Source organism: Hemicordylus capensis, chromosome 3, assembly GCF_027244095.1.
Source record: "Hemicordylus capensis ecotype Gifberg chromosome 3, rHemCap1.1.pri, whole genome shotgun sequence".
NCBI classification, from domain to species: Eukaryota; Metazoa; Chordata; class Lepidosauria; order Squamata; family Cordylidae; genus Hemicordylus; species Hemicordylus capensis.
Genome location: NC_069659.1, coordinates 7,887,500 through 7,908,193, shown reverse-complemented (window position 1 = coordinate 7,908,193; position 20,694 = coordinate 7,887,500). Strand labels below are relative to the sequence as shown.

The following is a 20,694-nucleotide window of genomic DNA, read 5'->3' as shown; positions in this document are numbered from 1 at the left end:
GATCAGGCCCGAGGCCTGTCTAGTCCAGCATCCTGTTTCCCACAGTGGCCCACCAGATGCCTCTGGGGAGCCCACAGACAAGAGGTATGTGCATGCCCTCTCTCCTGCTGCTGTTGCTCCCCTGCAACTGGTACTGAGAGGCAGCCTGCCTCCTCAGGTTGGAGGTGGCCTATAGCCAGCGGATTAGTAGCCATTGATAGACCTGTCCTCCATGAATTTGTCTAAGCCTTTCTTAAAGCCATCCAGGCTGGTGGCTGTCAACCCGTCTTGTGGCAGAGAATTCCATAGGTTATTTTATTTTTTATTTGTTTATTTTTTCAAATTTGAAAACTTTCATCGCTGTGCAGTTTACAACAGCATAAAATGGATTAAAAATGAAAACCCTAAAACAATTTAAAACCACAACCCAGTTAAAAAGCATGCGTGGGGGGAAAAAGTCTTTAGAAACTTTTTAAAAGTTGCCAGAGGTGAGGATTAAGAGATTAGTATGGGGAATATGAGGATTATAAAATCATCATGACGCAGTTAAGCATTGTGGGGGAAAGTACTTCTTTTTGTCAGTCCTAGATTTCGTGGCAATCAGATTCATGGGATGACCCCTGATTATAGTGCTGAGAAAGAGGGAGAAAAAATTTCTCTCTCTCTACTCTCTCTATACCATGCATAATTTTATAGACCTCTCTCATACCGCCCCTCTGTCATATTTTTTCTAAACTAAAAAGCCCCAGGTGTTTATTTTACATTTTTTATATCCCACTCTTCCTCCAAGGAGCCCACACAAGTAAGTAAGTTTCTCCTCACAACCACCCTGTGAAGTAGGTTAGGCTGAGAGAGAAGTGACTGGCCCAGAGTCACCCAGCAAGTCTCATGGCTGAGATGGGATTTGAACTCGGGTCTCCCCAGTCCTAGTCCAGCACTCTAACCACTACTTTGCCTCGTATGGAAGCTGCTCTAGGCCCTTGATCATCACCTTGGTTGCCCTCCAGTTCTATAAAGTCCTTTTTGAGGTATGGTAGCCAGAACTGCACACAGTACTTCAAATGTGGCCACACCGTAGATTTGCATAAAGGCATTATGATATTAGCAGTTTTGTTTTCAGTCCCCTTCCTAATGATTCTGTTGTCAGCAGGGCTTATTCTGCCCGGCTCCCAGGAGCCTCTCTGTTTGCAGTGGCATCTCCATGCTTGGAGATTGCACTTTGGATATGCTCAGGAGCTTCACAGCAATGCAAACTTTTAGTTTATGATACACGTGGGGACAGATCACTGAGTTGGTAGTGGGCTAGTCACCCCTAGACTTGGCTGCAAACAAAGCAAAATGGGATAAGATGCACCCCCTCTCCCCAGGTGGGAGTCCCGGCTAAGTAGACTCTAGAGTTAAGTATATTGAGTCACCTCCAGACTTGACTACTGCAATGCGCTCTATGTGGGGCTGCTCTTGTATGTAGTCTGGAAACTGCAGCTGGTGCAGAACGCGGCAGCCACGTTGGTCTCTGGGTCATCTCGGAGAGACCACATCACTCCTGTGTTGAAAGAATTGCACTGGCTGCCGATAAGTTTCCAGGCAAAGTACAAAGTTTTGGTTATAACCTATAAAGCCTTAAACAGCTTGGGCCCTGGGTATTTAAGAGAACGTCTTCTTCAGCACTATGAACCACACTGCCCATTGAGAGCATCAGGAGAGTTGCATCTGCAGTTGCCACTGGCTCGTCTGTGGCTACTCAGGGATGGGCCTTCTCCATTGCTGCCCGGAGGCTTTGGAACACACTCCCTGATGAAATAAGAGCCTCCTCATCTCTGGCAACTTCTTAAAAGGCAGGTTTTAAAACTGGCAACTTTTAAAAAGGTGAACATTTGTTCATCCAGGCTTTTAATTAGATACTGTTTTAATTGTGCAATGATTTTTAATAGTGTTAATGTTGTTTTAAGTTTTAAATTATTGTAATGTTTTAACCTTTTAACTTCTTGTTTTTATTGTTTTGTTGTAAACCGCCCAGAGACCTGCGTTTTCGGCATTATAAAGGTAAAGCTGTGCTGTCAAGTCCGTGTTGACTCCTGGCAACCACAGAGCCCTGTGGTTTTCCTTTGGCAGAATACAGGCGGGGTTGACCAATGCCATCTCCCACACAGTATGAGATGATGCCTTTCAGCATCTTCCTGTATCGCTGCTGCCCAATATAGGTGTCTGGGAAACGTACCGGCGGGGATTCAAACCAGCAACCTCTTGTCTCTAGGCAAGTTACTTTCCCGCTGCACCATTAGGTGGCTCTTTGGGTGGTATACAAATATTTTAAACAAGTAAATAGACAAACTATATTGAGTTAAACTCCAAGGCCACTCTGAATGCAGAGTGAACTGCCTTAACACCCCCTCCTCCTCTCCTCAAGAGATAAGAACCTGCTAATGAGCTGATTACTGATTACGGCCAAGCAGGGAGGGAGGTAGATAAGACAGTGAAGCGATACCTTCCCCCTCACAAAGGAGATGAGTCAGTTACATGGATCTAGAGGTATGCCTATTGAAATTAGTGACAGAATCACTGGAGAGCCTGGTCCAGCAGGATGCTCTAACACACCTGCATACTCTGATTTTCATCACAATCGGCCTTGCACGCAAAAGGCGATCCCCACATTGTCATACCCTGGAAGAATGCTCAGACACAATGCAATCCATACAGGCCCCTCCTGGCACTTCCAATCAGCAGGCACGTTTTGGGATGCAAGTATCCCTGATTCCATGACCCACTGTGTTCCCTTGGGCGTTACGCTTGGGACTCCAAGCCAAATTTTGGGTTACGGCCCATTTGACTCACGAGTATACCCCTTAGGTTCTGGCCACCCGTACTTGGGACTCCATTGCAACACGCAACCTTTGAAGAGAGCTTGAAATCACTGGATCCTTGGGCGGTTTCATGTTCACAGGCCAAACCAGGCTGTGTTCAGTTTTTCACACCATTTCCCAGATTGGTCCTTCTGCCGATCTATCCAGCTTGCCTAGCAGGTGTAGGAAGCTGGGCCCATGGAGAACTTGTGGACATCTCTCCCTCTACTAAAACCTCTACAACCCTCCGGTTCCCCATCACGCTGAGGAGCGAGACCCTGCAGCCCAGAAGGCCTGTTGTCAAGATCAGGTGAAGATGAACTCTGAGACTCAATCTATCCCTTTCTTATCTCTAAGCTACCCCCGTATCTGTCTCAAGCCTCTTTCTCTTGACCACCTGGGAACTTACACAATTAGAACCTTAAGCTAAAAAGCCTCACTGAAGTTGATTTATTTAGAAACTTACTTTGTCGCTCTTTAAGTTAGAAACGCCTCATTGCAGTTAAATGGCTTAGTAACATATTGTTATTGCTTTAATCACACAGTTCTCTTCCTGTATCCCCCTCCTTCAAATAAATTCCTCTTTTATATTTTGAAACCACATTTTACCTCATTCCAGTCATTTCTTGAGTCCAAACGTTTGCACAAATTAAAACTGGTGGAACAGCAAATTCTCCCACAAAACCTGAACGTTGGGGTGCTGACCAAACACCGGGGGACCAGTTCCATTAACAGTTGCAATGATTCTTTTTTCACAGCTGCCACACATTGTGTTGATGTTTTCAACAAGCTGTCCATGACAACCTCAAGATCTCTCTCCTGCTCAGTCACCAACAGCTGAGACCCCATCAGCATATATGTGAAGTTGGGCGAGGGAGGTTACCCCAATATGCATCACTTTTGCATCTGCCATTTTGTCGCCCACTCACCTAGTTTGAAGAGATATTTTTGGACCTCCTCACATTCTGCTTTGGATTTCAGTACCCTAAATCGTTTGCTGTAATCTGCAAATTTGGCCACCTCACCTCTTATCCCAACTTCTAGATCATTTATGTATATATTTAGAAGCTCTGGTTCCAGTACAGATCCCCGGGGGACCCCACTTCTTACTTCCCTCCATTTAGAGAACTGTCCACTTACACCTACCCTATTTCCTGCCCTTCAAATGGTTGCCAATCCACACCTGTACCTGTCCTCTTATCCCATGACTACTAAGTTCTCTCAAGAGTCTTTGAGGAGGAACATTGTCAACTGGATCACCTTTATCCACATACCTGTTGACACTCTCTAAGATCATGAAGTAAGATTTAACTTTGCAGAAGCCATGCTGGTTCTCCCTCAGCAGGGCCTGTTCTTCTATATACTCAACAATTTTATCTTTGAGAATGCTTTCCATCCATTTGCCTGTCACAGACGTTAAGCTAACAAGTCTCTAATTTCCCGGATCCCCCCACCCCCACCACATCCCTTTTTGAAAACCGGTGTTACATTGGCTACTTTCCAGTCCTCCGATACAGAGCCTGATTATAGGGATAACTAAGTTACATATTTTTGCAAAGAGGTTAGCAATTTCACATTTGAGTTCTTTAAGGACTCTTTAAGGATGCCATCTGACCCTGGTGATTTGCTAATTTTAAATTTTTCCAGAGTTTAGAGTGTAATCTCTTGTTACCTCTGTCTAACTCAGTTCTTTAGCCTCTGTCCCTGAGAAGCTCAGTTTAGGCACAGGTATACGCCCAGTATCCCCTGCTATGAAGACAGATGCAAAGAGCTTATTTCATTTCCCTGCAATCTCCATATCCTTCTTAATAATCCCTTTCATTCCCTCATCACCTAACGCAGGCTTCCTCAACCTGCGGCTCTCCAGATGTTGCCAAACTACAATTCCCATCATCCCCAGCTACAACTTATTGTGGCTGGGATGATGGGAATTGTAGTTCAGCAACATCTGGACCACAACACTGACATCTCACACCAGGGCACTTCCCATATTAAATCCGTTTCCGATGCCTTATTTCAGATTTAATGTTTAGGTTATCGTGCTACAACGTTGCACGTCAGTTGCCGAAAAATAGCTCTATTTTCACATTGCAGGAGTTTGAGATTCTGGGGGTCGTTTTGAATACGATCCTGCCAAGCCGAAGCATTTTACAACTGTTGTAGGGAGTAATCTGGAAAGCGTCCAGGTCTTGTGCACCACTCAGGATTACGTCCAAGTTCGCCTTCTCTCTAGTTAGTTCCATGACCAACTATTCTAGGGCACAGTAATTCAGTGTACAGTAATTCAGTGTATCTAGAAACTTGACCTCTTTATCATTAACTGCACGTGAATTTTCCCAGTGTGGGTAACCGAAGTCACCCTTACAGCTCTGTCTCTCTTTCATGCCTCTATAGGCTGGATTTCTTGTCTGGTGTGGGCTATCTTGCTTAGGGCTGTTTGATCTCTTTGGCCAGCTACCACAGCCTTCTGTCTGCTCTTTACCTGCTTCTACTCTGTCCCCGACACCTTCTGGTTTATCTAAAGCATTTACACCCTCACACCTTAAGGGATGCAATTTGCTGAACCACATAATGCCCAAGCCCAGCTCCTGTCCACTACCTCCCAGGAATGAGCATCTGCAGGCTTTTTTTCAGGGGGCGGGGCGGGCAGGCAATATAAACAAAGCATATCAATAGAAATCAAAACACAAGAGGATGTATCCAAAGTTTATCTTGAGAGAAGACCCATTGAAATAACTGAAAGTTAGGCTTCAACCCTATATGCAACCTACTACTAATAGCTTGTGCGTAAGCCCAAATGAATCCAATGACTATGTACACCACTTTGAGAACTTTGGTTGACGAGCAGTATATAAATATTACAGTAGTACATGGAAATAAAATGATGCTCTTGCTATTCCAACAGTTTGCTACATAACTGAATATCAGGCTGCAATGGATTTGATTACTGTCCTTCCTGTCTCCTGTTGAAAGGAGTATCCTCCACCCTTTGTGGCTGACCATCCCTACTGCTCTTCTGGGTGAATCAGAACATGAGCTTCAAGCCCTGAAGGGTTAGGAAAGGACTTCTTGTAACAGAAGCCCCCAAATGATCCCATCCAAGTTGGAAGTGTGAGCATGAGGGGGTGGCTATTGGGGTGGGGGTGGCTGTGGGGGGCCGTCATGGACAGCACCTGCTCTTCTGGATCAGTGACTGCATCCCTGCATCCAGGGAGAGGCACTGGCCCAAATTCTCCTTGTTAGGGACATCGGAAGCTGCCCTATACTGAGTCAAACCCTTGGTCCATCTAGCTCAGCATTGGCTACCCAGACTGGCAGTGGCTTCTCCAAGGCTGCAAGCAGGAGTCTCTCTCTCAGCCCTGTCTTGGAGATTTTATTTATTGATTGATTGTTAAATTTATACCCTGCCGTTCATTTAAAAAAAAATTCCAAGGCAGCTCACAATAAAATTTAAAAACAAGATGATTAAAAAGACACATTAAAACATCGAGTTAAAAAATATATAAAAACAAATCTGATTTTTTTTTAAAATTAGCATAAAAACAGTATAAAATACAAGAAGCGGCAACAGAGACAATCATATAGAAGCCTGGGCAAAAAGCCGTGATTTGAGATGCTGCCAGGGAGGGAACTTGGGACCTCCTGCGTGCCGGTGCTCTTCCCAAAGCGGCCGCATCCCGTAAGGGGAAGATCTTACCAGGCTCACACATCTAGTCTCCCATTCAAATGTGAACCAGGGTGGACCCTGCTTAGCAAAGGGGGCAGTTCATGCTTGTTCGTTCAACTAAAGCCATGCCCAGCACCTGTTTCTGCAGAAACAGTTGCTCCTTTTTTATTAGTGGGCTGCTTGAGAATACCCATCGCTTGGAAAGAAACGGTAAGAGCCTTGAGGTCAGAGCTGGCAGAGCTGGGGCGAGGACAGCCGGCCAGGAGTCTGCCTGTGCCAAGAGGTCTAATGTTTGCCTCTTGCCACTGAATGGCTCTCCTAGCTCTTCCGGCTTCATCTCAGCCACAGCGCTATTTGCATAACTATGGCAACAGCTGCAGGATGGCTGCCAGTGGCCAGGAATGCCTTGGAGAGAGGGGGGGCTGCAGCTTCCAGACAAACTGATTGATGCCTGGAGGCTCCAAAGCAGACCAACACACTCCTCCCTGAGCGCAGGGGTTCTCTACCTTGGGAGGAGAGCTGGTCTGGTGGTCGCAAGCATGACTGGTCCCCTTAGCTAAGCAGGGTCTGCCCTGGTTGCATCTGAATGGGAGACTCGATGTGTGAGCACTGCAAGATATATCATATTCCCCTCAGGGGATGGAGCCGTTCTGGGAAGAGCAGAAGGTTCCAAGTTCCCTCCCTGGCAGCATCTCCAAGATAGGGCTGAGAAAGAGTCCTGCCTGCAACCTTGGAGAAGCCGCTGCCAGTAGACAATACTGAGCTAGATGGACCAAGGGTCTGACTCAGTATACAGCAGCTTCCTATGTTCCTATGTAATCCTTGATGTGGTTGGACTACAATTCCCATCATCCCCAATCCCAATGGCCAGAGAAAGCAAGACGTTGGCAGGGCTCCTTTGGCCATATGTTGGACAGGGCAGGGATCCACAATGAAAGAGGGGCCCTTGCATTTCACTTGGAGATGGGGTTGGAGCTTGGTAACAGAGCAACTGCTTTGCAGGCAGAAGGACCCGGGTTCAGTCCCTGGCAGCATCTCCACGTAGGGCTGGGAAGGAACCCTGCCTGAAGCCTTGGAGAACTGCTGCCAGTCAGTGGTCTGCTTCACACAAATCATCTTAATCTAGGTTTAATGTGGGATACCAAACATTAGTGCGATTGGGTGACCCCACACCAAGGCAGGAATCTTAGATTCACCTTGGGCTATAACCCAAGTTGGCATGGGTTCATACAATCATGTTAACGTTGGTAACCCACATTAAACCTAGATTTGAATGATTGTGTGAACCAGGCCAGTACAGATATACTAAGCTAGATGGACAAAGGAGCCTGGTTCACACAAATGTTTGAATCTTGGTTTCATGTGGTTACCGTCATCCGCGTGATTGTGTGAACCCATGCCAAGGTTCAGATCCAGATAAGATCCAGATGAATCCAGATAAGACAGAGGTACTTATGGTGCGGGGTCGAAACTCTGGAGACTATTTTGATCTGCCGGTTCTGGATGGGGTCACAGTCCCCCAGAAGCAACAGGTACACAGGCTGGGGGTGCTTCTGGATCCGAACCTCTCCCTGGTGTCCCAGGTTGAGGCAGTGGCCAGAGGTGCTTTTTGTCAGCTCCGGCTGATACGCCAGCTGCGTCCATTCCTTGAGATGAACAGCCTCAAAACAGTGGTACTTCTGCTGGTAACCTCTAGGCTGGATTATTGCAATGCTCTCTGTGTGGGGCTGCCTTTGTGTGTAGTCTGGAAACTGCAGTTAGTTCAGAATGCAGCAGCCAGGTTGGTCTCTGGGTCATCTAGGAGAGACCATATTACTTCTGTGAAAAAGGAATTGCACTGGATATCGATATGTTTCCAGGCAAAATACAAGGTGCTGGTCATTACCTATAAAGCCCTAAACAGCCCTGGGTATTTAAGAGAACGTCTTTTTCGGCATGAGCCACACTGCTTCTAAGATCATCTGGAGAGGTCCATCTGAAGCTGCCGCCAACCCGTCTGGCAGCTACTTGGGAACGGGCTTCGTCAGCTTCACTGGCCGGCTCCCAGTCCATTTCTGGGCCCAATTCAAGATGCTGTTTTTAACCTTTTAAGCCCTAAATGGCTTGAGACTGTTAAATGAGAGCGCTCCTTACCCCATATGTCCCAACCCAGACCGTGAGATCTTATTCGGAGGCCCTGCTCTGAGTCCTTCTGCCAAATGAGGTGAGGTGGGTGGCTACTAGGGAGAGGGCCTTTTCAGTGGTTGCCCCCCATTTATGGAACAGCCTCCCCAGAGAGGTTCACCTGAAGCATTTCCAGACAGCAGGCTTTACCGCAGGGTTACTACGAGGCTTTTCTGTGAGTTCAAATTTGTCCCAAAGAACAAATGTGAAGAGAGGAGAGCTGGTCTTGTGGTAGCAAGCGTGACTTGTCCCCATAGCTAGGCAGGGTCTGCCCTGGTTGCATCTGAATGGGAGACTTGATGTGTGAGTACTGGCAGCATCTCCAAGCTAGGGCTGAGAGAGATTCCTGCCTGCAACCTTGGAGAAGTTGCTGCCAGTCTGTGAAGACAATACTGAGCTAGATAGACCAATGGTCTGACTCAGTATATGGCAGTTTCCTATGTTCCTATGTTCCTAAATGCAAAAGTGGATTTTTTTTTTTAACCCCGGACATAAATCGGGCTACACTCTAACGTGTGAAGTGCTCCCCAATCGCTCACAGGGACTTCGGGGTAAATCTGGCTGACATGTGAATGCACACCCTTACATCTTCCAACCATTACATGTGGAAGGGACCTTGGTGTCTTAGTGGACCACAAACTGAACATGAGCCAGGACACTTTCCAGATTCCACACTGTTCAGCAGTCAAATGCTTCAGCTTGGCAAGATCGTCTTGAAGACGTAAATCGCTTGCACAACCCTCCTACAACGGGAAAATACAACTATTTATTTCTGATGCACGTGCCACATTGTAGGACTAAAACACAGGGATAAAACCCGAAAGAAAGCATCGGAAATGTGAACGGCCCCTTGCTGACCGTGCAGGGACTGCGATGTCGAAATGCAGGCAATATGGAAGCACCCTTAACGGACAAGTAGTGACACTGTTGTAGCGGGTAATCTGGAAAGGGCCCATGAATGTGATGCCACTGCTAAAAACGCAAATGCAATCTTAGGCTGCATTGACAGAGGCAGAGTGTCCATATCCGGAGAAGTAATCGTTCCACTCTATTCTGTGTTTTCCAGACTTCACTTTGACTACTGAATCCAGTTGCGGGGAGCACATTTTATGAAGGATGTTGATAAACTGGAATGAGTTCAGAGGAGGGCTACAGAGATGGGAAGAGGCTTGGAAACCAAGTCCAATGGGGTACAACTGAAGGAGCTGTGTATGTTTAGCCTAGAGAAGAGAAGACTAAGGGGAGATATGACAGCTCTCTTCAAATATCTGAAGGACTGTCACATAGAAGATGGAGCTGGCTTGTTCTTCTTTGTTCCTGAGGGCTGGACTAGAGCCACTGGGTTGAAAAAAACAAGGCAGATTCAGGCTAGACTCTAGAGAGAATTTCCGACCTGTAAGGGCTGTTCAAGAGTGCAAAAATCAGCCTTGTGCACTAGCAGATTCTCCTGAGGTTTTTAAACAGAGGCTGATTGTCCATCTGCCTGGGATTCTGTGGCAGTTTTCTGCACTGAGTAGGGGTTGGAGTACTTTAAACATCTCCAGTGACTGTTGCTGGTGTGTACCTTATGTTTCTTTTTAGATTGTGAGGCCTTTGGGGACAGGGATCCATCTTATTTATTTATTATTTCTCCGTGTAAACCGCCTTGAGCCATTTTTGGAAGGGCAGTATAGAAATCAAATTGATGATGATGATGATGATGATGATGATGATGATGATGATGATGATATGTAGTAAAAAAAATCAACAACAAACAGCAGGTGCCACCTTTGTAAAGAAGCAGATGAAACAGTGGACCACCTAATCAGCTGTTGTAAAAAGATCGCACAGACTGACTACAAACAAAGGCATGACAAGGTAGCAGGGATGATACACTGGAACATCTGCAAAAAATACAAGCTACCTGTAGCCAAAAACTGGTGGGACCATAAAATTGAAAAAGTTGAAGAAAATGAAGGTGCAAAAATATTATGGGACGTCCGACTACAAACAGACAAACATTTGCCACACAATACACCAGATACAACTGTAGTGGAGAAGAAAGAAAAACAAGTCAAAATAATCAACATAGCAATACCAGGGGATAGCAGAATAGAAGAAAAAGAAATAGAAAAATTAACAAAATACTAATTGAAATTGAAAGGCTGTGGCAGAAGAAGACCAAAATAATCCCAGTAGTAATTGGTGCCCTAGGTGCAATTCCAAAACACCTTGAAGAGCACCTCAACACCATATGGGCCACAGAAATCACCACCAGCCAATTACAAAAAGCAACTTTACTGGGAACAGCCTATATTCTGCGACAATATCTATGATAACAGCAACAACATCCTCTATAATAAAACCCTTGGTGTCCGTCCGTGGACACCAAGGCGTGTGTTCATGCTTCCCTGGCCTGTACTGGGCATGCGCAAAGCGCATGCCCAGAACAGTGCAAGGGAGACACGACCGGCAGCCATCTTGGGCGGCCAGAAGCGGCCGCCCCGAAAAGGCCGGGTGTGCAGTGGCAGGGGAAACTGGCCGAGGCGGCGGCAGAGCCGCCGCCTCGGCCAAAAAAGACGGAGCAGAGGCCGGCGGCAGCACGGAGGCCGGCGGCGGTTGGCGGCACAGAGCCGACCGCGAATGGCCCGGCCCGGCCACGGAGGCCGGCAGCGGCGCCCCCAGAGTCTGCCTGGCCGCTGAATGAGGGGGAAAGAGGCAGCGGTGGAAGTCGGCCAAGGCTCCGCCGCCGCGCCAGAGCCTGGAGGGAGAATTTGGGGCCTGAAGCTGGGCAGGGGGGAGAAGCGGCGGAGGAAGCCGGCCGAGGCGGTGGCAGAGCCGCCGCCGAGGCCTGGCAGCGACGGAGCCAGGCAGGAGGACGAATATGGGCCCCTTCCCTTCCTAGCGCCCGTTATTCTACGGGCTAAGATTTACTTGAGGATAATTAAATCCAGCCATCCCAGGTCCTTGGGAAGGACTCAATGTCTGGATAAAACAAACCAGTCAATAACACCTGTCTGATTGTGTAAACAACAACAATGATAATAATAATATTATTTAGTAACATCGGGGGCTGCCTTAAACTGCATCAGACCCTGGGTCCATCTTTCTCAGTATTGCCTACAAGGGCTGCCATCCCCTTGTCCAAGGTTCAGGCAGGAGTCTCTCCCAGCCCTACCTGGAGATGCCAAGGAGGGAACTTGGGACATTCGGCATGCAAAGCAGACACTCTACCTCTGAACAATGGACCCACCACTGTAGATTTCTAGGAAGCATTTGGGGGATTACTGCTGGAAACAGGATATTGGTCCAGTTTAGTGATCTTCACTATTTTTCAAGTGGAGGAGCAAAAAAACCAAAACCCCTTCAATGGGAGAGCCATCTCCCGCTGTACTGACCTCCACACGGTACTGTGTTTTTCTCAGTGCTGGGAGGGCCCTTTCAGGGAGACGGAGACGGAGCCCTCTCTTCTATGGGGAAAGCTACACTATGGGGAAGGGCTACACTTCTTAGCACTGTGCACCCCTCCCAGTGTGCAAGGGCTCCTGAGGACTCCGTTTCCCTAAAGGAGCCTCCCCCACCATGGCGCTGGGCAAAACATAGCACTCCACATTGAGAATGTTCCTCTCTCCATGGGGCCAGAGGGAATGTGCATCTTGGACTGGCCCACAAGGCAACAGGGCATATTCCCGGTGCGCCTCGCCCGCAGGACACCCCTGTGTCCCACCGCACTCGGCCGCGGTGAATCCTCCCACCCTTAAGCACCCATTCTGCTCCAATCCCAGCGCCCTCCCCACATACATTCCACTGCCCTCTCAGTGCACCCAGTCCAGCCCTGGGACTGTGCAGAGTATTCCGCTTCAGCCCAAGCTTCACATCTGTAGCGGGGCCAAAAAACGGCGGCCCGTGTTCCACACCACCCGGTGGCCCTGCTAGCCCCAAGCAAGCTTCCCCCCTCTCAATTCAGGCAGTGCTTGCTGGCAGTGAGCGAGGCGAAGGGAAATAAATGCTGCCTGAAATGAGATGGGGAGAGCTCGCTCGGGCTACTAGCAAGCCCAAGCCACACCCCTGTGTGCATGACATCACACACAAAGGGGGCATGCCCTGGGCTTGAGATAGCCCAAGCAAGGTCTCCCCCTCTCAATTCAGGCAGCGTTTGCTGCCTGACAGTGTTTATTTCTCTTCCTCTCCCTCACTCGCTAGAGGGAGAGGAAGGGAAATAAATGCTACCAGGCAGCAAACTCTGGCTGGAAATGGGAGGGGGAGGACTGGGGTGGGCCTTCTGGCCATTGGGCCATGCCCCCTTTGCACGTGATGTCATGTGCAACGGGGGCTCCAGTGGCCCTTTTCATTGGTGGCCCAGGTTCTTTGAACCTGTTCGCTCAATGGTGGCTCTGCCCCTGCTTCACACAATTAGTCAGGGGTTCTAGGGTTGATGGGGGCCACCATGAGCCCGAGCCTTACAATGAAGAGCAATGGTCTAGATGGACCTTGCTCCGATCCAGCAGGGGCACTCCTGACATTCAGTTCCTTCTCACCACTGCTGCTCCGTGGCGTCCTAAGAGGTGTCTATATGCTCATCCATTTGCCAGCCCGGCTTTGCACTCCCCAAGGAATGGCTTCCCTTTTCCAAATTGTGTGCTGTTGCCTTGGAAACCCTCCTTTTTTTAATTGTCTGTGTTGGCTAGCGTGTGCTGCTTTGGCTGTCTTGTGCCACAATATTCCTGCACAATGATTCAGACTCCAACTGAAAGTAGGCAGGACTCAATTTGAGCCAAGTCCAGACCTCAAAGCTACTGCTCATGCCAAAGTTGCAACTGAATCTTACTTAGACCTGCTGCATGTTTGTGACCAGTCCTTCACATACAGCATTTAGGGCTGTGCAAGTTCAGAGGGGGAGGTCGGAAATGCTCCAATTTGGGTCATGTTGGAGAAAACCTGAACCCGACCTTGGAAAGCCCAGGTCAGTTTGGAGTTCTCCAATGTGGTTCAGTAAATTTTGTAGCATTTTGGAGATTCAAATGGCGATGGGAATCTGCTTTTTTCACCACTGATTGTGGCTTGGTTTTGTTTTTGTTTTTAAGGCATCTTTGGACATCTATCTGCCTGCCTGCCCATAAATTTATGTTTGTTTGGGGTTTTTTAGTGTTAAGCCTCTTTTTAAATGCAGAGTTTAAAAAATAAAGTGGCTGCCGTCCAGTTTCCTGCAATTCTCTGATGTTATATCAGTAGATTCTCTGGTGTTAGGCTACTTTTCTTTTGGGTTTCACAGTGAGTATCCCGGTTACTTTTAAAAAATAATTTAAATGTTGGTAATAATACCCAAAGCCACCTTAAGTGGCGCAGTGGGGAAATGCTTGACTAACAAGCAGAAGGTTGCTGGTTTGAATCCCCGCTGGTACTATCTCAGGCAGCAGCGATATAAGAAGATGCTGAAAGGCATCATCTCAAACTGCTTGGAAGGAAGCAATGGTCAACCCCTCCTGTATTCTACCAAAGACAACCCCAGAGCTCTGTGGGCACCAGGGGTCAAAATCAACTTGACGGCACACTTTACTTTTAATAATACCCAATCCCGACCCCAACATTTGGAAGGGTCCAAAGGACCCTGAACTGACATTTGTGTGATCGTCTGAGATTGAGTCAGACCCCATCCCAACATCTGTGATCATGAACAGCCCTAATAGCATTTAAGCAGGAGAAGCTTTTCCTGGCATTGTATGAAGATTTCTCCTTAGGAGGAATTTTGAGGTTTTCTTCATTCATTCATTCGATTTCTATATCACCCTTCCAAAAATAGTTCAGGGTGGTTTACACAGAGAAACAACAAATAAATAAGATGGCTCCCTGTCCCCAAAGGGCTCACAATCTAAAAAGAAACACGACAGACACCAGCAGCAGTCACTGGAGGGATGGTGTGCTGGGGGTGGATAGGGCCAGTTGCTCTCCCCCTGCTAAGTAAAAAGAATCACCACCTTGGAAGGTGCCTCTTTGCCAAATTAGCAGGGGTTTCAAATTTCACTTTGAGAAATACCAGTTGCAACCCAAGGTCTGGTCTACAGATGCCTCTGAATGAGAATCCTGACTGTCCTACTTCAGACTGCCGGAATGGGGTGCAATTTCTGAATACTATCCCATCTAGGGGCAGCTACACTCAAGGAAGGCAAAGGAAACTGGAAGTGGGCATGGCTTGGAAGCTGTGGATAAAAGGAAGAGGGAGGAAGCAGCTTCCTCTTTTTTCAGGGCTTCCTTGAAGGGGTGAGGTGCTTGTCAACCCCCTTCTCTTCATCTGGGGCCAGAGGGAGCAAACCAGCAGCCATCCACCCCTCCAAAACACGCTGTGCCCGCCCCCACACAGAGATAAGAAGAACAGTCCTGCTGGATCAAGCCCAAGGTCCATCCAGACCAGCATCTTGTTTGATACAGTGGCCCACCAGATGCCTCTGGGAAGCCCACAGGCAAAAGCTGAGGGCATCATGCCCTCTCTCCTGCTGTTGCTCCCCTGCAACTGGTACTCAGAGGCATCCTGCCTCTGAGGCTGGAGGTGGCCTGTAGCCACCAGACTAGATAAGATCTCTGCCCTCACCTCCAATGGGAAGTATTGGGGTGTCCAGATGTGGCAATAGTGCATAGGAAACTGCCATAGACCAAGTCAGCTCATTGCGACATCTGGCTTGGTATGGTCTATCTACCCTGACTGGCTGCAGCTCTCCAAGGTTTCAGGTAGGAACCTTTCCCGGCCCTACGTGGGGATGCTGGGAGGATTGGATCAGGGACCTTCTGCATGCTTCTTCACATTCACAGCCTAGGCCTAGTGTTGGCTAGGCTGTGTGTGTGAAGAGCGCCAGGTTCAAGCCTGATCTAGCCCCACCTTTTAACCTTGGCCGGCCATCACTCTGTGGGAGTCTGGACTTCCTGTCTTTAAAAGTCCCTGAGAAAACTGCCAAACTTTGTCAGGAGGCATCCCCCACCCCACCCCCACCCCGTGCTTTTCCAATGGGAGAGTTTCCCCACATTTTCTGGGAAATTAAAGAATTTGGAATTTAAAAAAATTATTCTGGCAGTCTAGGTGAAGTCTGGAACCCACCTGTGAAAATGGCATGTTTGGCTTAGAGTTTCATGTCAGTGGGATATGTAGATATAGATATAAATATATGTGTGTGTGTGTGTATATACACACTGTATATATTGAGTATTGTACACCGCCTAGAGATGTACATATGATAGATAGACAGATAAACGCATAAATAAACACATAAATAAATAAATAAATAAATAAATAAATAAATAAATAAATAAATATTGTATTACACACACAAATACAATAGGTGAATTATCATAATTAAGGGTTACATAGCGATTAAAGTGATTCTGTTATCTCTGGCTGTCATCAGCCATGTGACTAATTAGGAAGTCACATTACGTAATGAGAAGGTACAAACTATTGCTGAATCAGCAACAGATAAGGGAAACAGTAGCAGTGAACAACAGCAGAAAAGGTAGACATCCTCACAAGGTAGACTTTTTCAGAAACGTTTCTGCTCATCCCCTGATAGCCCAACCTTAAAAAAAAAAAAGCCATGATTATGGTACAAGCTACTTACTGTATCTAATTCACAGAACAGAATTTTCACATCACCACAAATCTGAAATCTCCGTGTCATCCACTAACCATCTTAAATACAACACCAGTTATTCTAAATATTCCTTTAACATTCCATATATGCCCCCCCCAAATTTTATAGATATATGCTAAATCCACATTGTATTAGATCTCTCTTTTAGTCATTCAGTTTCACATTTCCTGAATATATTGCACAATTGAAAAAATGTGTATGTACTGATTTATTTATTTATCAGATTTGTACACCGCCCCCAAACTTCCGTCTCTGGGCAGTTAACTGATATCGAGATTATAATTAATTTTCCATGGTAAAAAAAATGTTGCCACTGCTAATTATATTTCTGTTTTATTAGATGGTTCTGTGTACCATCTATTAAGTGCATAACTAGAGCACATAACCAGAGCATCTGTGGGCAAGAGGGATCCACTAGAAGACTTGAGGTAACCCAGTGACATGTCAGTTTTACAAAAATTTTGAGGGGGAGGAGCTAAGGGCTACTGCCCACCAAAACAACAACACACCTGCCCCAATGGAGTAGAATGTTCATGGACTCAGAGGGCACTTAACAGACAAGACGTTGGGTTAGAACTCAGTGGCAAGGAGAGGGAGGAGGAGGGAGCGAATAAAAAGAGCGAGAAATTTCTCAGTTTGAAAAATACTCCCTCAAAGCATTCACAGGCCCTTCTTCTGATGAGGTGTCTAAAACCTTCACCATGCTCAGACACAAGCTCCGGTAACACATGTACCCCAGGGATATACTGCAACGTTTTGTTGTGGGTCCATACTTGTGAATTACAATTGTTGTGTGTCTTTTCTTCTTCTTCCTTTCATATTTTACATGCCTTATCACATGGATCAGTGCTAAACAGTTAGCAAGACTGCAACCACGTGAGGATTGTATGAGGTATGCTGGGTGAATTCCCAACAGCTGCGTGTCCCTTTGTGTCAGTGTCCTTGAGCAATATCATTAAAAGGGACAATTAAATTTCAGCTCGAAACTAATAGGCATGGGGGAGCCCTAGTGAAACGGAACGTGGCATTTTCAGCCCACTTCATTTCCTGCAGATCTGTCTGATGGACATTAGAAAGTGAGCCAGGATTCTCAAACTCGGGTCCCCAGATGTTGTTGGACTACAACTGTCATCATCCCCAGTCGCAGCGGCTGACAGATTATACAGGAGGCCCTCTTTATATGCAGGGGTTCTGTTCCCGCCTATTTCCGCAGATAATGAAATTGTGAATAAAGAGTCCTTAACTCTAAGGGGTTTGAGGGGGCAGGTTCCTAAGCACACTGAAGTGTGCTGAAAATCACAGGAAGGGGGGCAGAAATAAACACTGTACCATGCTCTCTAGCTCTCCAGCAACACCCCCTGAACATGCAAATCCTCCAATTTTCAGCCCTTTGAGGGGGGTGGGGGGAGAGAAAAGAGCCACAAAATGGGTGTGTGCTACAAAATAGTGGCCAGAAGGGATGTTAGAAGTCACTCCCAGCCACTCAGAAACCACTGATGGGGGAAAGAGCCCTATTTTCTCCCCGTGGATAAAGAAACCGGGTCCCTATGACCCGACCGCAGATACGCAGAACGGTGGATGGAGAACCCATGAATAATAAGGGACTCCTTTCCTTTCTCTCACCCTCAGGTGCTCTGGTTATGCATCCATAAGGATCAGAATATTCCCAGCTTATCCATAAGAGTGGGTAATTTTATATCCATGATTTAAATATCTTATATCTATTGCCAGGAAATAGATATAAGGTCTAAGCTGTTTCAGAATTCAACTCATCTTGATTTGCCTGGCCCTTACACAACTATTGGACTTTCTTCTCTTGGAGCTCTGCCAAAGGTGGAGCTTGAGTATCATTCGGGAGAGTTGCAAGACCTTTAGCGGCAAAGCCATTTCTGGAAGGAACACTCCATTTCAAGGCTTAAAGGCAGAGAGATTAAAGATTCAAGCAAGCAAGCAAGCTGTTGTGCAGCTGCAAACCTAAAATGTGACTGTGTGCGATTCAAGCTAAAATGAAGAATTGTAGTACACACTATTGGAAGTTCAATTATCACTTCTGGCACAGTGGCACAGTGTTCCCAAATCAAACTGCTATAGGAATGTCAATTCTCCCCATCATTATTCTTATTACAGTGCTGAGAAAAAGTCCCAACCTAAACCCTATTGGTGTGGCAAGACCTGAAGCGAGTTGTTTATGTAAGGAAGCCAAAGGAACATAGGGAGCTGCCTTATACTGAGTCAGACCATAGATTAATCTAGCTCAATATTGTCTACACAGACTGGCAGTGGCTTCTCCAAGGTTGCAGGCAGGATTCTCTCTCAGTCCTGTCCTGGAGATGCCAGGCAGGGAACTTGGCAGCCTCTGCTCTTCCCAGAGTGGCTCCACCCGCTGAGGGGAATATCTTGCAGTGCTGCTCACACTTCTAGTCTCCCATTCATATGCAACCAGGGCAGACCCTGCTTAGCTAAGAGGACCAGCCATGCTTGCTACCACAAGACCAGATCTCCTCTCTTCCAGTGTCACAGAGCTGGAACGGTTTTGTATGGAAGACTGGGCCAAGATTCCTCCAAGCTGATGTGAGAGGCTCCTCACCAGTTTCGGGAAATGTTCAGTTGCACTTATTGCTGCTCAAGGAGGTGCCACCAGTTCCTGAATGCAGGTTCACATACGTTTTCATGCACGGACAGAGGTGCACCTGGGTAATTTTGGAGCCTGAACCTAAAGGCCTTTGGAGCCCACCCAGCTCTCCCCTCCCCTCCCCTCCCCTCCCCTGCAAGTTAAGCATCATCCCCCTACACACGCACACTGTGACACACGCAGTTTTTTTAACTTGTGGGTTTTTGGGGGCACAAACAGCAACTGAACTCACAAGAATGTAATATAAAACAGATAGATAGATAGATAGATAGATACACACACACACACACACACACACGCAAATATGCAGTAGCAGAAACATTTCAACATGCAATTTAACATATTCCCATCCCACATATTTGTCCCCCCACCCCTGTCCCTAAGCAGAGGTCACGCTTGGCTGCCCAGCACAGGTCTTAGTCATGCTCAGATTTGGGGGCCCCCAGGGAGTGTGAAGGCCCTGGACTTCGGCCCTGGAAGTCTAGGGGTAAGAGCACCTCTGAAAAGGGCATTGAACCTTTCTGTGGGGTGAATATTCCAAATACATCCTTTTTGCCTGAGTTACTTATTGAATGGGGTTGCCTTTTTCTCTTATCAGAGTTTAGCTTGGGATCCAACCATGTTTTGAATAAGAATTGTGCTAACATACAGACCATCCTAGGTGGGTTCACAAATGTTTTCTCAGCACTGTAGATGTCAACCACATGGAGAACCTCTTTGGCTGAAAAGTGGCGTATAAATAATAATCACACTTCTACTACTGAACAGCAACAACGATGATGCAGCATACATGGTGGCGTATAGCAGGGGTTCCGAAGCTTGGGTCACCCGATGGTGGACTACAACTCCCATCATCTTCAGCCACAGTGATAAGGGTATTGTGGCAGCGGGTGATGGGGGTTGTAGTCCCCAGCATCTGGACACCCAAGGCTGGGAGTCCCTTGCTGTATAGCAGAAGGGAAAGGGACAGGCCTCTGTCCCATAGAGAAATCCAGCTATGGATAAGGCAGGGGAGTTTTACTACCCCTTGTATAACTCCTTTACCATTGTAAATAAACAGTTACAATAACTCCATACCACATAAGAACAGCCCAGCTGGATCAGGCCGAAGGAGGCCCATCTAGTCCAGCATCCCATTTCACACAGTGGCCCACCAGATGCCGCTGGAAGGCTTAACTTGCTAGACCTCTGCAGGTTAGGCTACAATTAAAGGTAAATGAGCAGGAACAGCTTAAAAAGAAGCACCTGTACACCCACCCATTTTGGAAAGAGGGGCTGGCACCTGGGTCCCTCAAACTGAACCTAATGGGCTCAGGAGGAGCTCAGATAAATGATGACCCCATGGCGGGGGTGCTTTCTGTCCCCATACCTGCCTGCCCTTGAGAAGCAGCAGGTATGTGCTCGGAAACAACTGCTGACAGCCTTAGGAAGAAGAAGGCCAAGAGTTTTTACCTAGTCCCAAGAAACTGAAGACCCACTGGAGGACTGAAGCCGTCTGGAGTCTCCTCTCCAGAGGGACGGAGAAAGGAGCGAATTCAATCTTCATGGTGGAGGCTGAGAGGCTGACTTCAAAGGCAATTGAAGCTCTGCCAGGCAGCAGGGAAAGCAGAGGGAGTAAAGTCTCCCGCCCTCTGTTCACACCTTGACTCTGCGTCACAAGGGTGTGGGCTGGGGAACATTGCACAAAGAGCAATCACGGAACGTGGAACGTGATCAGGCTGTAGTGAAGAAAGAAAGCCCATCCCACTTCAGGGAGATGGAACAGATTACGCCGGCATGTGCAGCTAGGACCAAAGG

At 47.3% G+C, this 20,694-nt stretch overlaps 1 protein-coding gene across 1 annotated transcript in view; it reads right to left on the bottom strand.

Moving 5' to 3' along the window:
* The window catches only part of MOGAT2 (monoacylglycerol O-acyltransferase 2), a 67,975-nt gene extending 47,532 nt beyond the window's left edge, over positions 1 to 20,443 (bottom strand). Inside the window, exon 1 of the mRNA XM_053309846.1 lies at positions 20,350 to 20,443. Coding sequence (XP_053165821.1) covers positions 20,350 to 20,443 — 94 coding nt within the window. The remainder of the gene's footprint in view (positions 1 to 20,349) is intronic.
* Positions 20,444 to 20,694: the final 251 nt, after the last annotated feature.